This window comes from Cyprinodon variegatus, unplaced genomic scaffold (genome assembly GCF_000732505.1).
Source record: "Cyprinodon variegatus isolate N-32 unplaced genomic scaffold, C_variegatus-1.0 Scaffold1129, whole genome shotgun sequence".
Classification (NCBI taxonomy): Eukaryota; Metazoa; Chordata; class Actinopteri; order Cyprinodontiformes; family Cyprinodontidae; genus Cyprinodon; species Cyprinodon variegatus.
Window position 1 is genome coordinate 209,104 of NW_015151582.1, and position 19,627 is coordinate 228,730.

At 35.7% G+C, this 19,627-nt stretch overlaps 2 protein-coding genes across 4 annotated transcripts; one reads left to right on the forward strand and one right to left on the reverse strand.

The window, feature by feature from the left end:
* The first annotated feature begins 5,815 nt into the window (after nt 1-5,815).
* LOC107101664 (leptin-B-like) lies at nt 5,816-6,850 on the forward strand. The gene is made up of 2 exons (XM_015400660.1): nt 5,816-6,347; nt 6,482-6,850. Exons 1-2 carry the CDS (start codon nt 6,165-6,167, stop codon nt 6,794-6,796), a joined length of 498 nt encoding a protein of 165 aa, XP_015256146.1. The 5' UTR covers nt 5,816-6,164; the 3' UTR covers nt 6,797-6,850.
* A 526-nt stretch (nt 6,851-7,376) lies between these two features.
* LOC107101662 lies at nt 7,377-15,527 on the reverse strand. Of its 3 annotated transcripts, XM_015400657.1 has the most exons (4): nt 15,402-15,527; nt 12,723-12,815; nt 10,039-10,643; nt 7,377-9,474 (listed from the first exon to the last, which is right to left on the reverse strand). In XM_015400657.1, exons 3-4 carry the CDS (start codon nt 10,562-10,564, stop codon nt 9,113-9,115), a joined length of 888 nt encoding a protein of 295 aa, XP_015256143.1. In that variant the 5' UTR covers nt 10,565-10,643; nt 12,723-12,815; nt 15,402-15,527; the 3' UTR covers nt 7,377-9,112. The 3 variants fall into 3 exon arrangements, with proteins under 3 accessions (XP_015256143.1, XP_015256144.1, XP_015256142.1); XM_015400658.1 differs by lacking the exon at nt 12,723-12,815 and having other exon boundaries at nt 15,402-15,523; XM_015400656.1 differs by lacking the exons at nt 12,723-12,815; nt 15,402-15,527 and adding an exon at nt 11,735-12,174.
* Nucleotides 15,528-19,627: the final 4,100 nt, after the last annotated feature.

Sequence of the window (19,627 nt, forward strand, 5' to 3'; positions counted from 1 at the left end):
TGCATTTATCTTTTATTTTGTCGATGGCCTCTTATATTTGGAGCTCAGATTATGTTTTGTTTTGATAAAGTAAGAGATGCATTAAAATACAAGTTGAATTTCCCAAATATTTCAAGGCTTTCCCTATTTTTAAATGGCTTTGGAAAAAATAATCTGGAAAAGTGGAAAAAAAATAGTGTGGAGTGAGGAGACAAACCATACTATTTAGAAAGCCTGTCAGTAGCTGGGTGAACATAGCCCTCCTGAGGATTTATTTGGTATTGCAATCAGCAAAAGGCAATGCATTAATGACAAAAAATAAAAAATACAAACCATTGCAACAATTATAATGGTTTCTGTAATACATTAAAAAAATTATTGTTCAAAAGTCCTTTGGTCCTGTCAAAGTATTATTAGTTATAATGTCAGTGGTGCATTTGAATGAATAGATTTCAAGTTCTGTTTAGAGTTTTCAGGTATTGGCAATCGTATTTTATTTTAGCTTAATGAGCTAAATAAATTGTACTTAAATCTATTATTTTATTTCATGAAATCATAAAGCTGTATTAGTTGGTTCAACTGCCTACATCTCAGACTTTTGCTTACCTCATTCTAAATTCTTGATCTATTCAAAAAGTGCCTGTGTGACAGAAGCATGACCTTATTGGGCAGTACATAAAACATCAGATTTATTTTAAAAAGGAGGTAATTATACATACATATTTTTCATGCACCTTTTTTTGTGTTTTTTTTTGTGTGTGTATTTTAGTTGCCATTTAACAAAACCTATTACTTGAATATGTTGTCTTTATGCGGTAAATCACAGAGAACTAAGAACTGATGGGTAATATCAAGCTAACATCTTTTGCAGGTAGGGCTCCAAAACGATGTTGCTTTTAAATCTTGTCCTGTGGTTAAGGTTTAAATCATAATCAGTGTTTTGATGTCTGCCCCTGAAAAATAAAAAGGTTATCATAACTGTCCTAATACTCTTTGTATAACTGATGTAATAGATTTAATTTGGTCACCTTTGAAATTGATTTAGTTTATCTTTAAGCCATCACTTTGACCAGAGTCCTTGAATGCTGTATTCTTTAGCTATATAAACATTTTTTTTATTTTGCCTTCATACTATGTCGTTATTTTCCCTTAAGAAAATGAATAAAAAGGATAATTTTGTATTTGCTTTTTTTCTTTTTGCAGGTATCTTCATTATAATGTTAATAGTTGGAGTCTTTGTCTAAATATATAGACTTACAGTAAAAGGTAATTTACTGGTGAGTTTTTGTCAAAGTGTCAAATATTGCAACTCAAAATTCAAAAATGTTCCATCTTGCATCTTCAGAATTGAAGTTTAGGGATTAAATCTTAATCTGATGCCAAAGTTGTGAGGGCATACCCAGTGTGAGGATAAATACAGCTAAAGACCAGCAACATTATTGACAATTTATCTGGTCTTTCTTATCTAGTTGATTCACACAACTGCTCCAGAAACAGCAATCAGGTTAGTGGGACATCACTGGTAACTATACAGCAGGAAAATAAGTATGAAATATATTACTGTAGCCCAAAGGTATTTCTAATGGGGCTGTTGATATGAAATCCAAACCAGATGAAGATGGAAATTGCTTGTTCCACCAAATAATGTTAAAGAAACCTTTAAGAAGTTCCTGTATTCTGGTTCTGCGGTGGATCATCACTAAAATATAATGGATTGTTCCTTAGACGGAGGTGGACCTTTGCTAAAATAAATCATTAAAATCCGTTCTTAACTTTTCAAGTCATCCTGTACACAGACAGACAGACAGACAGCCCTAAAAACCTAACCACCATTGTAAAGTAAATAAAGGCTGTTAGGGGTTTTGGGGAAAATGCAATTGGCCTTTCTAAGTATATAAGTTTTTATTATATTAAAGTAGAGGGGCAGTTGGGGGGCCAAAGCTCTACAGCAGGAGGGGCAGCTGCCCTGCTTTGCCCCCCTCTGGATTTCCCCCTAAATCCAACCGCTCCATCTTCAACAAACATGTGAAAAGAAACCTGTGGTTTTAGAAAAGATGCAAGTTTATTCAAAAATGGTCAGATCATTAGCATGTATCATGCAAAGAATATCTGAGCAAGGTTATTATACTTTTGGAAAAATTTTATCTTATTTGCCTGTAACATTTATTTTTATCTAATTCACTGAATTTTGTTTTTATTTTTTTATACTAGTTTTTAAATTAGCTGCTGTTATTGAAATAATCCTTAATTTTAGATTAGCTTTAATTAATTAATACTAGCTTAAGGATTCAAAATGGTCAAAGTATGGTATTTATTACATTGTGCATATAAATAATAAAACTAGACTCAAGACACCATTTGTTAAAAGCAACTGGTTAATTTGGAAGTTACTTTAAATAATTTGTGTTGGGAAAAAATATGTTTAGATCAGTTTGAAGGCTTATAAAAAAAAAAGTTAAACAAAAACAATGGGTACATATCTCTATTACTTGCAGTTAAAAAAAAGGTTTTCATTCTTTTTTTGCATTAGTTTGAGGTACTGTAGCTATGACAACCCATTATGTAGAGACATTGCAGAAACTACTGCAGTTAACTTAAGTATTGTCCAAAACATCGTCTTAAAAAAAAAAAAAACGCACTTGTTTGAAAAAACATACTGAATGCTCTTGATTGTAAAACAGTTCAACATTCCAAATCAAATCACATAATAAAAACACATTCAAACTCATATATTTTCATATATTTTAATAGTAAAAATAACTGCATTTTCACACACAAAATGCACAGAGAACTGAAATGACTGGCAATACACAGCTTTATAGCCATAAGAAAAACATCAGTAAGGTTAGGTGGGACAAAAGGCAACAGTTTTCTAGAAATCATAAATTCTTGAGTCTGGAAGAATGGATGAAGTTTAGGTTTATCCTGTTTCAGAGGGATGGCCACCTCAGGGTAAAATAAAGGCAGGTGAACTGATTACCTTTTCACGCCTTCAGCTATGAACTGAACTCGCTACAGCTGGTCAGGTCGAGTTTCAACAACATTTTGCACCCAAGAAATTAAGTCAGCTATCTGAATAATTGAATTGATTGAACAGTTTATTCCATCAGTTACCTTTTCCTCTCCAACTACACAGGCATATTCCAAGATTACAATGACAGGATTCAATGTGAGAGAGCGAATGCTCTCCGAGCGACCACCCCTCCCCTCCCATGGACGGGCCAACAAAGAAATTAGACCCTTGACCCATTAAGAACCGTTGGGATGTACAGGCTTGACTGGTCAGACTCTCCCATCACCAACACAATATTCTGCTGTAAAAATTATTCAGCAGTGGATGGAAATACATCTTGTGACATAGCAGAAGTTCATTAAAATAATACAACAGTGGTTTCCTAGCAACGGTTGTCTGCTATGTTGACTTACTGGAATTGATCAAAGGATGCCTTCCAATTAATATATCTTCCCAGATACAATTTTTTCCCACACTGAGACAAAGCATTTTCTTGTGCATCCAACTCTTACAAAACATCAGGTTTAGTTATTGCGTAAGAGAGGTTGGGATTTCGTTTTATGAAAACAGATATGAAAATAAGGAAATGTTGTGGTTTTTTGTTTTTCATATAGAGCACTCTAATGATGTTTATTTTAAATGATCAAATCAACTCAAAAGGAAAATAATTAAATTGGTTATGATTGGGACCATGTGGATGAGATCAAATCTTCAAAGTCCACAGTTTATAACATTGCCAACATTGAAAGTTACTAAAGCTTTTGCAAAACAATCTTTTTATATTTTAAGTTAATATCTCAAGTCCTACTGTAGATATCTTATCATAAAGGCAGTTAATGTTGTTGGAAAAATCTGCAAATGTTGCCAAACACTCACATTTCTTAAGAAGTCAGACAAGAATAACTGTCGGCATCTGTCCCGTTTTGGTTTTGTTTTCACTCTAACACTTCTAATCTCAACAAAATGTAAGCTGAATCTTAGAGCAAAGATTGAAATTTAATAAGCTTCTGCTTACTACATCTCCTTTTCAAACCATTCAGGTGAGTTTATATGTGCACATCTGAAAAAAAGAACAGTTGGATTTAAGAGTTGACTTAAAATTTTGTGTTAACGTTGATCAGTTTCATAATAGACACAGGGGAAATTCACTCAAAAATCAATGGTTTCAAGAGTTACATGATGAATTCAAAAAAGGAGAAAACATTTTAATTTTTTTTAGGATTTAGGTTTTATTTATACAACTTTCTCATAATAGTACAACTGAAATAGTCTTTAAACAAATTTCTAAACAGGGAAGAACGCTAAAAAAGGTGATTATATATGCCAACAGATACCACAGTACTTTTTCCATATATAATGACTTAAATCAAGATTAAACCAAAGCATTAAAAACAATAATGAAAAAATTATTCAATTTAAACAAATCTAAAATATATTTATCCAATGCTGCTGTGTTGTTCATTGAACATATATACAGCGTATTTTAAAAGATAAGAGAAAACAATAAAAGGGTGCACCTCAAACTAGTACTATGTTGAGATGTGTTTTTTTTTTTTTTTCCGGGCTTTGATAGGACTCTAACAGCACCCAAATTCTGACTTGGTGATATTGGTCCAGTCGAGTTTTAAAAAAGCTCCACATGTCTACCATAGATAGACATGTCTTGTCCTCATCTCTTTTCACATGATGCCACTGATTCTTTGTCAGACTGCCACATGTAGCAGACAGACTTTACATTGCCGCAGGTCTTTCTATGCTGCTCTCAGCCTAATAAAAAATTACTTAATGTCAAGAACCAATATAATGGCAGAATTTTACCTTAGCAAACCCAAGAACTGTCATGATTTTGGCGCTGATGGCTGGCTTGATTACTCATTTCATTCACCTGTCTAGCTCTGCCCCGTTTCTCATCACTCCTCATCTGATCCACCTGCTCCTGCTTCTAACTCTTTGGTCCCAACCGTGTACCAGATTACTCTTGAGTCTTTGGTGTAGAAGGTTTTTGTGGCATTACTATAGTGTTCTGCTTGCCTCATCATGACCTGTTTCTGTATTCTAATTTTTGAGCCTGCCTGCCCCAGTCTGATCTGCTTGCCTGACCTGTCATCGGACGCCTGGTGGATTCTTCTGTGGACTGGAAATGCCTCTTTACTTCAACCTGTGGATTATCCTGCCTTCCTTCGTCCATCGGATCTGACCTCCTGTCAGCTCTGCAGCCTTCCGCATCTTGAACTCTCTTGACAGCATCCGCAGCGTCTAGTCAGCCTACCGGCTGGGATCATCCTCTTTCTCTGTGCATGGACTGAACTGTCTAAACAAGTTAGTGACTCACGAGTTCCTAATCATCCTCCATCCGTTTTAGTGATCACTAACCTGTGTTTCTCCCATATAGACATTCCTGTGATAGATGCCCTAGCTCCTGCTTCTGCAGATCAGCTTGTTTAAATAAACACTTTTAAGTTATTCCACTGTCTATCTTGCCTGAAATCTGGGTCCTGTGTTCTGAGCCTTGACAGAACACCAAACTAAATCAAGCATTATTGCATTTTCAATATGATGACAGTGGACTTTTTTTCTTCTTACAGATTTCTAGGACCGCTAGTAATACTGTGGGAAAAAGTTTTTTTTTTAAAGCATTTCTTTATTACTCTGATTTAAAACCATTAAAATACCCTTTTTATCATGTAGAGGTGTACAACTTATCCATCACATTTACCTGTATGTTTTCCAGTAAATGACATCCTAATAGGAATTAAACAGGATGTGCGTGGGCCCAAAAAGATTGAGTCAGCCCCTGTTCTCATGGTTTCGAGTATGGATTTACTAACTTACCTAGCAGGGTCAAACTCAGGTTTGAGCCAAAGGGGAAGAGAGAGGACGGGAAAAGACCCAGGCAAGACCAGACAGGACTTATGCTGGGGGACGACTATTTAAATGACATCTGTTACAAGGGAAGAGCTATGACTTTCATTCATTGCCACTTAAGGACAAACAGAAGTCAAAATACAAAGGTAAGGAAAAACATCACATATTTTTAGGAAGGAAAAAAAAACTTACTTGACTTTTATAGAGCATCAAACATATATTCATCTGTTATATTGAAGTGCTAAAATAATCTAAACATATCATTTTTGTGGCAGTTTATTGAGTTCTTGTTTTATGATGTCTAAGTATGACTTTTTCCATTTCATTTTTCAAGATGTGCATCGCTCTGGCCCTTTTGGTGCTCTCTCTAATCGCAGCTCCTGAGTGCACAGCTCTTCCAATTCAGAGCAACTCCATCAGAAATAACATACACATCATTCAAAACATTATTCAGATAACTCTAGTTCACATTAAGAAACTGGAGAATGAGGTATGCACAGTACTTAATGCATCAAATGCTTCTATTGAGTTTCTATGAGCAAGATTTGCAAACCCTTAGAAAAGAGAACCAGAAAGCATTGCAACAACTTTTTTCTTATATGTTCCTATTTCCCACCATGGCAGGTAACCTCACGGATAGAAGTATCCACTCCAGCCATCAATGGACTGACTGGCATCAGCCTCTACCTTGAGTATTTAGATAATGAACTGCAGAGCCCGTTCACAGATCTCCTGAAGCAGATTCAAGCTGATGTTTCCGGTCTGGACAAAAGAGTGCGCTCTCTCGCCTTAATAATTGACTGTCCCATCCAGGAAAAAACAAGTAGGGAGCCCCCTGTGTATTTGTTCCCTGACAGTCAGCACTATGTGACGTTGGCAAAAGTACAGAACTACCTGGAGAACCTTCTTTTAAATAAGGACAAACTTGAGGTGTGTTGACAAATATGCTTATATTTAACAAAAATGGTGCAATGATGTCAATATTTATATTTTTATGTGTTTTTATAGAGATATTTAACTGCTAAATAAATAAATACTTAAGCCAAAGAGATATTTTATTGGTATAAGCTTTAGGCAGATGGTAACTGCTTTAAAATGCATATGAATTAACATTACTTTTGTAAGTAGTTCTTATTGAAAACTTATGACACAGTTTTAAGCAGAAGCACTTTAAGGAAAAAAATCTATACAGCCAAGTGCATTTTTTTATTATATTGAAAAAAAACATTGATTTGTTAAATTAACTTTTTTTTTTTCTTTTCATATTTTGTTACCTCAACAAAACTTTTTTTATATTGAAGTTGTCCAATAAATATATTTAATAGAATTCATTTTTCTTTTTTTGGTTGTTTTTTGTTTACAAAAAAGGTTTTAACCATCTGCAAAATTATTGCATTTTAAGGAGATCTTATTATTTTACAAAGAGTCGTCATAATTATGCAGAACTATATAAATATATATATATATATATATATTATAAAGATAAATAAAAAACAGAATATTTAGATTTAGACGCTAGAACAGTCTATGACAAAATATTTGTCTTGGAAAAGAATGCTATATGAACTGTCTGTATCTTAAGGTTTTAGGGTAAAATGTGACACTCTCTATAAAATAGAAATATATAATTAGGCAGGACTGGAACACTGAAAATAAAAAATGTTGAGTCTTTGGCCCAAAGGATGAACTTCCATCTATTGATGAGAACCTCGAGATATTGTTGAGAGGCAAATGTGGTTGAAATCCCACCGCTTAAAGTCTATATTCGGGAATATGTATTTATGTAAAAGGTGTCCTTCTTTTTTTCCTTCAGTTTCTTATTTTTTCCTTGATTAAAAAAACGAACTTAGGCGTTATTGAGGCTAAATAGATCAGTTGTTCTCCAATGACAAACAAGCACATACTTAGAATACTTATTGACATGTTCTTATTTGCTCCCATGATTCCATTTCTGTTTGGAATGGATTCTAAAAAAAACTATTTTAATCATCAGTTTATTTTAGCATGAGACTGTAGGACATCTTTGGAAGCAAATAGTTCAATGTACAAGGGAAAATAAAAAGACTAATACTTTAAATTGAAGAAAAAAAAAACCCTTTCACTTTAAAGCAACATGTGGTTTGGTGTCCAGTAAAGGTAACTATAGCTTCTGTCGTGTTCCCTAAAACTGACCTTTAATTATTAATACGATACTGAAACTTTAGCCAGTCATGCTCCTTTGTACAGGAGAGCCTCTGAGACTTGCACTGCTTCCTCAGAGAGCAAAAAGAACCGTTATATAATCTCAACTTTTTGACAACATTTTCTGACACTAGAAACAACAGCAATGCTCAAACTAACAATAATTACAACATATCTATTGCTGACTGAGCCATCAGCATAATGTGCCAAGATCCTAAGGATCTTATGGTCTTAGAAACAGGAAAACAAGTTTTGAACACTTCAACATAAGCTTGAATCAAACCAAAGAACAACAGCATATTGTACAGATTATTACTTCACAACACTGGGTTTTGTAGATGTTCTTTGTCTTTTTCCTTATTCAAAATAAGGGCTTCATTTTATGTCTCTGCTCATGAAATGTTTTTCATTCAACAAAAGACAATAATCTCTGCATTCACCCTAATGCACCAATACTCTCAGCATCTGGTCACTGCATCATTGACCTATTTTATTACTGGCTGATGAAGGCTCCGCCCCAATATACTCACTTCAGTAAACTGGAACAAAACCCTGCAGTATCCTTTCACTGGTTACACCACCAGCCTCCAGCTAACCCTCCTCCACCTCTTCTGCTAACTCAGATCAACCACTATTAATACTTTCAGGTTTAAAATTGCAAAATGTGTCGACAAAAATATCCTATATTGTTAAAAAATAGGCTAAATAAGCACAATAGATATTGTTTTTGTCGGAAATCAACCATAACTATATACACAAATATAACTCATGCTCTTTATGACCAGAGCAATACTATGCAGAACACCATTATTAATCAGCTACTGATAAAGTAGTTATTGTGCAAACAAGTGTTATAGTAAGCTTCTAAATACTTCAAATGTAATCTTAATTACAACCCAAAAATAAGTCAGAGTTGAGGAAAATGTTCACAAGTTGGTTTTTCAAATAAAAAACAAACAAACTCAAACTACAACATAAAAGTCGTTCTTGATAAAAGTGCGTTCTGCTTTAAATAGGGGTTTATGGTGAGTAAATACAATGAAAATAGTTAAAAGTGAATTTTTTCCAGACAGTTCAAATGTTAGATTGAAGAGAAGGAACAGACAGGGAGTTTAAAAAGTGCTGCAATGTAGAAAGGTAGTCTTCTGGGTGACATCGCAGATGGGCGGCATGTGTGGACTTTTTCCACTTCCTGCTGTCAACAGACACTCCCCTTCGCCTCCAGAAGTCCATCAGTCTTTCCAGGACAGCAGGGCTACACATTGCATCATTTTCACAGAAGAAGAAGAGTGCTGGGGAAGTAACAGGGCTGTTGTAGAAAACCTGGACACCGTTCTCGTATATGTCTGCAGTCTGGGACTTGAACAGCCTGAAGTAGAGCATGGCGGTAGTTTTGATGAAGCCCTCTAAACGGGGCAACAAAGTCTTGCCAAGTCCTGAAAAACAGATAAATGTACACTGTAGCATAAAATTAAAATTAATTACATTGAAGGATGTGTTGTTTTGTGGTTGAGTATTAAACAGTTAAAGAAATATTAATGCTTTGTAATGAATCATATATTTATACAGAGGATGTAGAATATAACATTTGCAGAGATGAAAGAGAGCTATGAATAATCTACAGAATGTTCATTTATTTTTGGTCTTTAAAAATACACAGTAAATTGCATTGCTTTTATATTTTCTTTTGTTTATTTGATCAGGCTAAATTTGTAATAAAGTGGCCTTAAAAATTAAAACAAACTGTTGAGCGGTTTTCTGCCTACTATGAACTGTAAATTAAAAACACCTGATGTGTTTACCTAATGGAGCCTTTCCTGGACTAGACAAAAAAAGGTTGCATAACTAGTGTCCTAAAACAGGAAATAAATAGGAGATCCTACACCTCTAACAAACTGGAGCACTGGGTCAGGAGTTAATTAATTATAGAAAGTTATGATGCACAAAACACAATAGTAACCTGAGCTCTGATACAATTGTGATGCATCAGTTTCACTCACCTGTCGCCATGTGATCCAGGGAGCCAACTACTAGACTGTCATAAATGTGTCCTATCACTCTGTGGGCCAGGCCAGCGTGCTGCTTTGGTTGCTGAGTAATGTGGGTGAGCAGCTGGGTGAAAGTGAAGCCACCAATGGAAGATGCATGAACCAATATGAGCCTGTCTGTGAAAGGAGGCTCCTCTAAAATATTCAAAATCTCCAACCCATAGTTGAGCCCCCATTGAGGCCACAGGAAGTGCATAACACTGCTCTGGACAAGGAGGACATCCATACCACGGTCGAGGTAGAGGTCCCTGTACTTGGCTACGGCCCCAGGTTGGGCACCGAGCCAGGAGAAGAAGAGGAGAAGAGGGCGAGAATGGGAAGCAGCACCTAAATGCTGCTGGGAGGAAATAGCTGTGTGGGAAAGTGTTTCTGAGGACACTGAAGATGAGATGGGGTGCAGATCTGCTGTGGTCGGAGAGTCTTTGGCAACGTACACCGTCTGGTTCTCAGCTGCAGTCATTGGAGTGTAGTAATACATTACACCATTGCAAATTCTTCTGGCTACAAAGCTCTCTGAGTGGACTGGGTCCGAGGGGGTTGCATCAGTCCTGAAAAAACTACATAAAAAAAGATAATTCAGATTTATAGATCAATTATTCTTGTTGTATAAAAAAAATAAAGTTTAGACATCTGAAAACATTGGGTTTTGTAACAAAGCTTAAGATAAAACTAGATATCTGTTTCCATAAAGGTAATGATTTTTTTTTAATAATGTCAACATATTTTAATAGAAGAGAACTGAGATAAAGGATTAACCAGATCCCTTTAATCGCAATGTTGCACAACTTCAGTTCTAAAACCTGCAATATTCCTACTTTGGCTAAAATAAAAACAATACAGCACTAAAATTGGCATTTGTTAAAATCTGTACAAAAAAGAAACAAACACATTTTCAACATCAAATTTCCAGTTGGGTTTTATTATCTAAGTAGAAGGGATCTATTTAAGGAAAAATCACAACTTACAGCGAACAACACTGTAAGATCCAATTGCCTAATGTGTAATGAGTTATTAAGCAAGAGTTGTTAAGTAAGGAAACCAAGTGGTGTTAAAAGATAAAGTGGTGCAACAGAAGGCTAATTGCCCACATTGTGTTAATTCTGTATGCACTGATACAAAAAGCACATATATTTCAATAAACATAAACCTTTTTTCATTAAACTTTGATATGATTTGAGAATATTTGCAGGTTCATTTTCTGTGCCATTTGCTGAAATAAACATAGAAAACTGCCAGATAAAAACCTGTTCACCTATCAAACTGATCATTTAGGCATCCAAAACCGCTGGGTTTGCTGCAGCCTTTGCAAAGACTAGAAGACATCTTTCTGTAAAGGCCTAGAGCTATAGATTAGGGTGTGATATCTCCAAATTCATTAATTTAAAACACATCCAAATCATATTAAATGGAGGTAGCAGATTTCCATTTATAATGAGGCTACTTATACAGGCCTACTATACTTTAACCAGAGATAACTAACCGCTAAAAAGGAAAGAAAGCATTATTTCCATTTATATCTTTATAATAGAGGCTAAATCTAAGGATAGAGGATACTGGAAGGCATTTCTATATAATTCCAGCGGGTTTTAGGATAATTTATTAGCAACCTGTCTCCTTTTTCCTGAATATATCAAAGCAGGTTTGTTACCTGGTGGAGAGCGCCAGGTTTCCCATGCTGAGAGACTGAAAACGCGTCCTTGTCTGCTTGGTGGTCTGGAAAATTACTTCGCATGCCTTGCTCAAAACTGCTGCGGTGCAAGCTCACTGTGGCAACGGATAGCCGAGGATTTAAATGACAACCGCGCGCCCGTGCCAACTCAACGCGCGCCCCGATAAATAAACCCCCATAAAAAAATACGTGCGCGCGCGCGCTTTACGCGGTGCTCGCTCCCGTCGCCAGAGCTGAATCAAACAGAAGTGCGCGTTGAAATATTTCATACAGCAGGCTGTAACGCAAAATAAATATATATTAGATCAAATAAACTTCTACCAAATACCGAACAGCAAAATAAGCGTCTTTCAGGCTTTCAAATTATAGTGTAAATCCTCACACAAAGTACATACAACAAAGTCACGCTGACCGCTTTAGTGGGCTAAATAAAGAAACATTATAAGGTCATATTGTGGACAGTTTATCCTGACCTACTAAACATCTACCTGCAATACTCTTTAGTGCCACATGATGGAGCCATGTAACCTATTTGTCTTTATAAACAGAACATTAGGCAGATAAAATATGAGATACTTACATTCTAGGTTATTTAAAGATCAAATGTTTCACTTAAAAAATTAAAGTTTGAACAAGCAACATAACAAAAATGAAAACTTCCAAAACAATTTATGATAATATAGTCATATTTTCCTTTTGCATATTTTCAATGTTTAATGTCAACAGGGTGGTAAATGGTGGATTCAGTTAGATTATGTAACTTTACATTGTGAGAATCTTTACTTTAGTTAAGCAATGCATGACATCAATATAATAAAATGTGTTTATAGGATATGTCATACATATGTCAAAGGTTAAATATCCTCCTGCCTACTGATCCTAGAAACAGTATGTAAATCATTACATAAAACAGCTAACTTTTATGTAAGCCATTTTATAAAACAGTCAAACATAATGAAATAACAACCCTAATATTTGGTTGCTCCCTTTTAATATGTCAAAGCATCCCACACCCAGGATGGGGTTAACTCCACTCGAGCTCTGAAGATGTGTTGGGTATCTGGCAACAAGATATCAGAAAAACATTCATTAAGTTCCTGCAAATTATGAGGTGGAGCCAAAAAGTCCCAAAGATGTTGGATTGGACTAAGATCTTGCTCATTTAGTGGGTTTGTTAGCCTTTAAGTGACCCTGATTTTTCCATTTAAGCCTCCTGAAATATTTTTCTATTTTTGGCAGCTCAATCTTTCCTACTCAACCATCAGGTATGACTAAGCAATCTGGACTCTGAAGATGAAGTCTCACAGTTTAATGTACTGTGTATTATGATACATTTCTATAAGCCTTTAAGGCCTTATGTCAAGTAAAATCAACTTCTTTAAGCTTTCGACTATTTTATAATGCAATCTTCAAGAAACTTGTGCAAAAATTGTTACTTTGATTGACTCATGGCAAACGCTCCATAGTTCTTCAGTAAGTCCAATCTGAGTGATTGAGGGACAAACAATAAAAAAAAGGTTTCGGAGTAGCGATCTTAAATTGCAGATGTAGATACTGTATTATTGAGATGAAGTAAGGAAACCTACAAGTTCATGCTTTAAGCTCTTCAGTAAGGCAGAATTTAAACAATTTTGCAAAGAGGCTAAATAGTATTAACAGCTATCTAATATACTCATTGGTATTTATCTGAAAAGCTTGATTATGGGTTTTGCAACCAAAAGTTTAAACTTGTTACTCGGTTTAAGGTTTGTTACTGTTTAACAAAAAATCATTATATGGAACTGTATTTAGTATTTCTGCTTATTATTATAATTGTCATGATCGGTACACGAATGTGACCCAATTATGCAGAACACCACGAGGCAGGAAACAGATGAAAAGTTTACAGAGTTTATTGAATAATATCCAACGATAGTATGTTCTGGTTCAGGTCCTGGGCAAACGGGTTCACCGGAGTCTGTGAGGAAGACAGTTAGTTAGCTGGGCTCTTAGCGGTTTGTCCTTAGATAGTCTCTGGTTTGTACCTTGTGGGTCCTTGAATGGATCTTGGAGAGGAAGGTTGTTGGAACTGGAGAGAGTCTGATTAGCTGAGTCCGTTAGCTGCTTCAGCGTCTTGCTTCTAGAAAGGTAGCAGATCTTGACTTTGGATTTCCAGCTCTTGGTCCAGAGCTGCGAGAGAATCCAGGGGAAGTCCTCTGGTTTGGCTCTGAGGGCAGGCTCGGTGGGTTAAGCTCTTCCAGAGCTTCACGAAGGAGGATCAGGTTTTCCTGGAAAAACAGAGACAAGATTAGGATCCTGTCAGGATCTCAGAGCAAGCAAAGTTCTCAGAGGTTCAGGGCTTAGGTGCTAACCAACTGGCTCAACACTGCGGCGTTGAGGCAAGGTCTGAAGACAGCTTAAGTAGAGGGTCCTCCTGATGATGGTAACGAGCAGCAGCTGTGCAGAGGGCTCTGCTCAGGAGGATCCACAGCGGACTCTGCTGGAGAAGAGAGGCACTTCTCCAGCCTCCAACAATAATATCATTCAAATGTAAGCAATTATTTTGAATCTAAACTTGTTAAAATGCAATTGCAAATGCTTTTTCAACAGAGAAGTGATATGAGGCAGAGTGTGATAATTATGGCTCAAAGTTAAGACAAACTAGCTCTTTCAGCAGCTAATCTGCAGAGGGCAGCAACCTCTCTTTTTAGCTAATGGCTAAGTTGCTTTGCTTTGAAGGAAAGCGTTTTTCTGTGGGATTGTAAGAAAACAACTACATTCCACAAAAAGTTAATACTCATGTAGTTCTAAAGGCATTATTTAAACATATATGTTTACCTATGAGTGACTTTGAAAGGCTTTAAGAAAAAGCATAACATCAGACCTTTAACATCTTTAGCGATTTAATTGCAGTGAGTCATTGCTTCAAGCCATTGCAACCAACCTCTATCCTTACAACCCGCCTTTGGACATAACCTGTGCTTGACAACTTAATTATATACATTTGAAATTCTTGAGATGCTCTGACCCATTTCTCTCAGTAACAAGTTGGTTTTACAAATTTCACATAATTAATTGCATTCTTCTTACACATCAATTTTGATAATTAAATATTCACTTGATCACAAACATATCTAAGGTAAATGATCAAACATTAGGCATACTGGGTAAACATTGGACTGGGGAGAGTTTCAGGATAAAAACAGTATCCGAAAAAAAAAAAAAATGCATGCTTTTGCCAACAAATATGTTTGAAATATTTTTTAGGTTTAAGTATGGCTATTAGTTCAACACAAAATAATTATCTAAAAACGGCATTTAATATTTCTTCTCATCCTTGTGAATTATTCATATATATCTAAAATGTAAGCTTGAGTAAAGAGCAAACTAAATACTGTCAGGTAACTATATTTTTTTGGCCAGCTGGAAAAGTTTTTTCAAAGCTCATTTAGACAACATTCGGACACAGCCAGACGGAAAGATTTCTCAACCCCATGAAAACATTCACTTGCCTTTTCTAGGCCATGTTTCTGTACTACTTTTACATCAGCAACCCCTCCCTCTGCTTTATGCCTCTGAATCCCATCTTACATCATTCTTTTAAATAGCCCTCAACCCTCATCCCTGCCAATTTTCTACACACACACCCAACCCCCTCAAAACTCACCATCTAAAGAAAAGAAACAGTGAGGACCACTTCTCCGTTTGCTGCCATAGCACCCCATGGCCTTTCCTTTTCGTATTGTTTCAACATGGCCTATATTATCCAAGCAGAAAAAGAAGGTTGGGAGGGATGTGAATGCATAGAAGCAAGAGGGGGAAGAGAGGGGGAAAACTGCCCTCTCCTTTCTATAATGCAGACGGGGTCCACCCACATCAGGGTGTGGAAATTCCACTGCAGCTTCCTGCTTTTTCTCCTACTTTTCCTTTATTACTTTCCCCTAGTATCATGTGAACTCCAGACGTTTCATGAGAACAGTGAAATCATAACAAGTTGCAAAGCTCTGCATCACTGAAAGACTTCAGTTACAAGCATGTTTTTGAGGTTAGTCAAAGGAAATGTGAACAGCAGATTTGGCAGAGAAAATGTAACCAGTTTCTTTTTTTATCAAGACATGTCATTTCAAACACATACCAGTTACTAGAATTTCCTTTTCTAGGTCTGGTATATTGCAAAAATCTTAAATATCCTGTCCAATGTTGATGCTGAGAAACTAGTCAATGCATTTGTTACTTCAAGACTGGACTATTGTAATTCTTTAATTCAATTCAATTCAATTCAGTTTATTTATATAGCGGCAATTCACAATACAAGTCATCTCAAGGCATTTTACAGTTCAACCAGATCATACAGTCAAATTGATTCAAAGTTTTCTATCTAAGGAAAACCAGTTGATTGCATTGACTCACTGACTCAAATACAATCCCTCACACTAAGCATGCTTGTAGCGACAGTGGAGAGGAAAATCTCCCTTTTAACAGGAAGAAACCTCCAGCAGAACCAGGAAGACATACTATCAGGAAGTCCACAAACTGTAGTTAAAAGACTGCAGCTGATCCAAAATGCTGCAGCCAGAGTTCTGATCAAAATTAAAAGTAGAGATCATATTTCTCCTATCCTAGCTTCTCTTCATTGGCTTCCTGTTATATCAGAGACCTGATTGTTCCTTATATCCTTAACAGAGCACTTTTGTTAGGGATATGTAGGCTTTATTTCGCTCTCAGAGGCGAGCAGACTCCGACATACGGCGGTGCTCTGGGAACCCAGCAGCAGCTTCCTCAGGCCCGATCGCCTTTTGGGGGTTTTCCGCTACTGTTCGTAGCGGCTGGAATAAATGTTAGCGTTTTTGCAGGTATGTGGTACAAACTGCAAGCAACAGAATTATAAAAGCGAACATATTTTGTTGGTAGGTTTCGACACTTTAAGTTAATTTAGGCATTAATAAACAGTTTCAATGGAGTGATCATAGTGATCTGCATCAGCAGCATTGGCTGTCTCCCTGCCAGCTCGCAGACCAGCTTCTCTGATTGGGTGATGTTAACTATTTCCAACTCCAGCATCTGCTGTTTGTGAAATATTGTACATTTAATCAAATATTTCCAGGGGAAAAGTAGGGCATTAAAAAAAATTTGTACATCCCAAAGGTGTACTATTTTTTTCAGTAAAGGGCATACAAAGTACACCTGTTTGCATTGCTAGCTAAAGGCCTGTTGATAACATCTTTTCATAATTTATTGTTGATTTCTATATTTCCTCAACCTTTTATCTTGAACCTTGGTGTTTTAAATAAATTCTTATTTTTTATAAATTACAGTTTACTTTCAAACACAATTAAAAGACGTGAAGTTTTTGTTGATAATGTGTAACACTTCAAAGGCAGAGGCTTGTTGCATTTGAATATCACTTGATTACAAATAAAACTGACTTCACATTGCGAAGTGACATAATAAACCTTATTAAAAAAATTATTTCAAGTTTTTACACAGTTTTTAAAAGTCCCTTTCATTGTGGAAAAAACTGTTAATTGATATCTAGCTTTGGAAGCAGAAGAGCGTTCTGTAGCAATATATACACAAAAATATAATTTTTAGTGCAGTAAGCACAAACTTAAAACATTATTTGATCTTTATAATTTATTTATAAAAGGAACAAATTGTACTCAAGACAGGGTCTCTATACAAGGCAGAGCCAAAAAGCTATTGTTGGTGCCCATTGTTGTCTCCATTTTTTTTTTTTTTAGAGAAACTCTCTTTGACCTCACAGTCACCCATTGTCCTGGACTTTCCGTCAGCTGAGGCCAGCGGCCTGTTCAAGGAGAGAGGACAGTCACACAAACACAACACACTGAATACTTGCTGTCCTAAAGACGCCAACAAGAAAAATATCGAAGAACAGAGCTATTAGCCATATGAGAAGGCGGTGATAGGGATAACATTTAACTGGGTGAGAGGGCGGGTGCACCTTGAGTTGTCACTTAATTTCATACCAATAAAGACACAAATGGCAAACAACAAAGAAGACAGAAAGTCATATCTAAGGACAGTTTGGAGTAAAAAAGGGTGAAGTACTTATTTAAAAAAAATCATGCAATGAGAGATCCTATTGTGAGAACCTCCCAATTTAATACGGAAGGACCTAAGGACTGGATTATCATCTCTGCCAGTGTTAACAGCCGCTTTCAGTGCAGTTCTTTTCATCAACTAGTGAATAAAGTATTTTACAAACTAATATATAAAAAGTTGTCAAAAGTTTTAACTAAATCAAATAACAAGTACATGAGAATGCAGTACTATGACTGAATTTAAATATTCTTTCATATAAATGCTTGTAACCAAAGAAAAAAATAGCAAGCTAAACATTTCAACTATTCATAATATTAAAAAATAAAAATGCAGACTGAAATAGATGCACCATTGTTATATCGAAGCTTTCCTTTGGTGCAGTTTATAGCTTATTTATATCCGTCTTAAACTCAGCCCCACCTGTGTCACCAACCCTGTGAAGCGAAGCTTGAAATCTATCAAATGGTGTTTAAAAAAATGTTTAGCATCCTGTCTTGCTTGCTTGTTACCTGCTTTGCTTAAAATAAAAACAACAAAAGAAAAGAATCCCTTATAGCAATATATGGGTTGTCTTACTCCCAGACATCAGAATGATGTGATTTAATTATTTGATAAAGCAGTTTAATATATCTGATGAAATATGTTCATAAGGTGCAAATCATTTTTCAATACAATCTTGCTAAAACAAAGCGGATAAGAACAGAAAGGAGAGTCAAGGTGAATCATGCTATCAGTACAATCTCCCCTGAGCTGGTGGGGCCAAGTAAGTCTGTAAGGGGGCTTCAGCACTGCTGGGAGCGCTCTGGCACTGTTCAGGAAATTATGCTTCCTTACTTCACTGATTGTTTCTATATTTGAAATTCCTGGGTACCATTTACCCACAGATGTTAAGACTATTTTGCTAAAGAGTTTACAGAGTAACATTGTCATTAGAGACAATGCCTCAAACTGTTTAAATTTAGCTGCTTCTTGCATGCTATGTACTTTCTTGATAAATATATTTTATTTATCAAATAATCAAATTTTACATTTAAATAAATTAACAAATGAATAATATTCTGGCATAAAAAAGAAAAAAGCTAAATACTAATATTCTTAACCAAATGTATAAAAAGAAAAAAAGGCATAATTTATGGAGATGTCTAATGTGTTCCACAAGAACCACTCCTTGGACCACTGTCATTCAATCTAATGATTTATAATCTGCGTGTTCTAATTATGACATTGTGATGTATGCAGACAGACCTTTATTATTAATTACCACAATGCTGAAGGTTTAGCACTGTGGTTAAGTGAAAAATGTTTCTAAAAAAAGTCAGTATGGTTTTCTATTAACTGTACAGAAAACAATATAAAGAAAGTAGCTTTTAACTACAGGTTCTTGGAGTTATATTTGACATTACACATTTATTTGAAACTGGGGGGTGTTGGATGTTGGTAAAAGGATACAATTTTATTTCAAAATCTGCTGTACAGACTTAATAAGTGTATGTGTTAATATAAGAAATACCTACTAAAAATTCTTTAAGGTTTTTATTGTGTGTTTCTGAATTGGAAAGCAAGAGGCCTATTATTCTTCTATTCACAAATGCTTAAGCCTTTAAAACAATGTAGATAAACTTTTTTTTTCTATTCTTTTTTTTTATTTCTGATGAGTCAGCTCCTCACATACATTGTGCTAAATCAGTAGTATGTGCTGTTGGATATACATTTAGAAAAAAATAAACAGCAGCCTGCAAAGGTCAGCAGTTGTGAGGCTGACAGTGAGTGGTGCATGAATTTGTAGGCTTTGCATTCCAGTTTCAGAAAAGCTTGCCTGCAAAAGCCAAT

Bases quoted from the DNA above. Each gene is read 5' to 3' on its own strand.
- LOC107101664 (XM_015400660.1), top strand. From the start codon at position 6,165: ATGACTTTTTCCATTTCATTTTTCAAGATGTGCATCGCTCTGGCCCTT. The intron at 6,348-6,481 runs GTATGCACAGTA...CCACCATGGCAG, and splicing joins TTAAGAAACTGGAGAATGAG to GTAACCTCACGGATAGAAGT.
- LOC107101662 (XM_015400656.1), bottom strand. From the start codon at position 11,760: ATGGGAAACCTGGCGCTCTCCACCAG. The intron at 10,644-11,734 runs GTAACAAACCTG...TTTTTTATGTAG, and splicing joins AACCTGGCGCTCTCCACCAG to TTTTTTCAGGACTGATGCAA. The intron at 9,475-10,038 runs GTGAGTGAAACT...TCTGTTTTTCAG, and splicing joins CCTGGATCACATGGCGACAG to GACTTGGCAAGACTTTGTTG.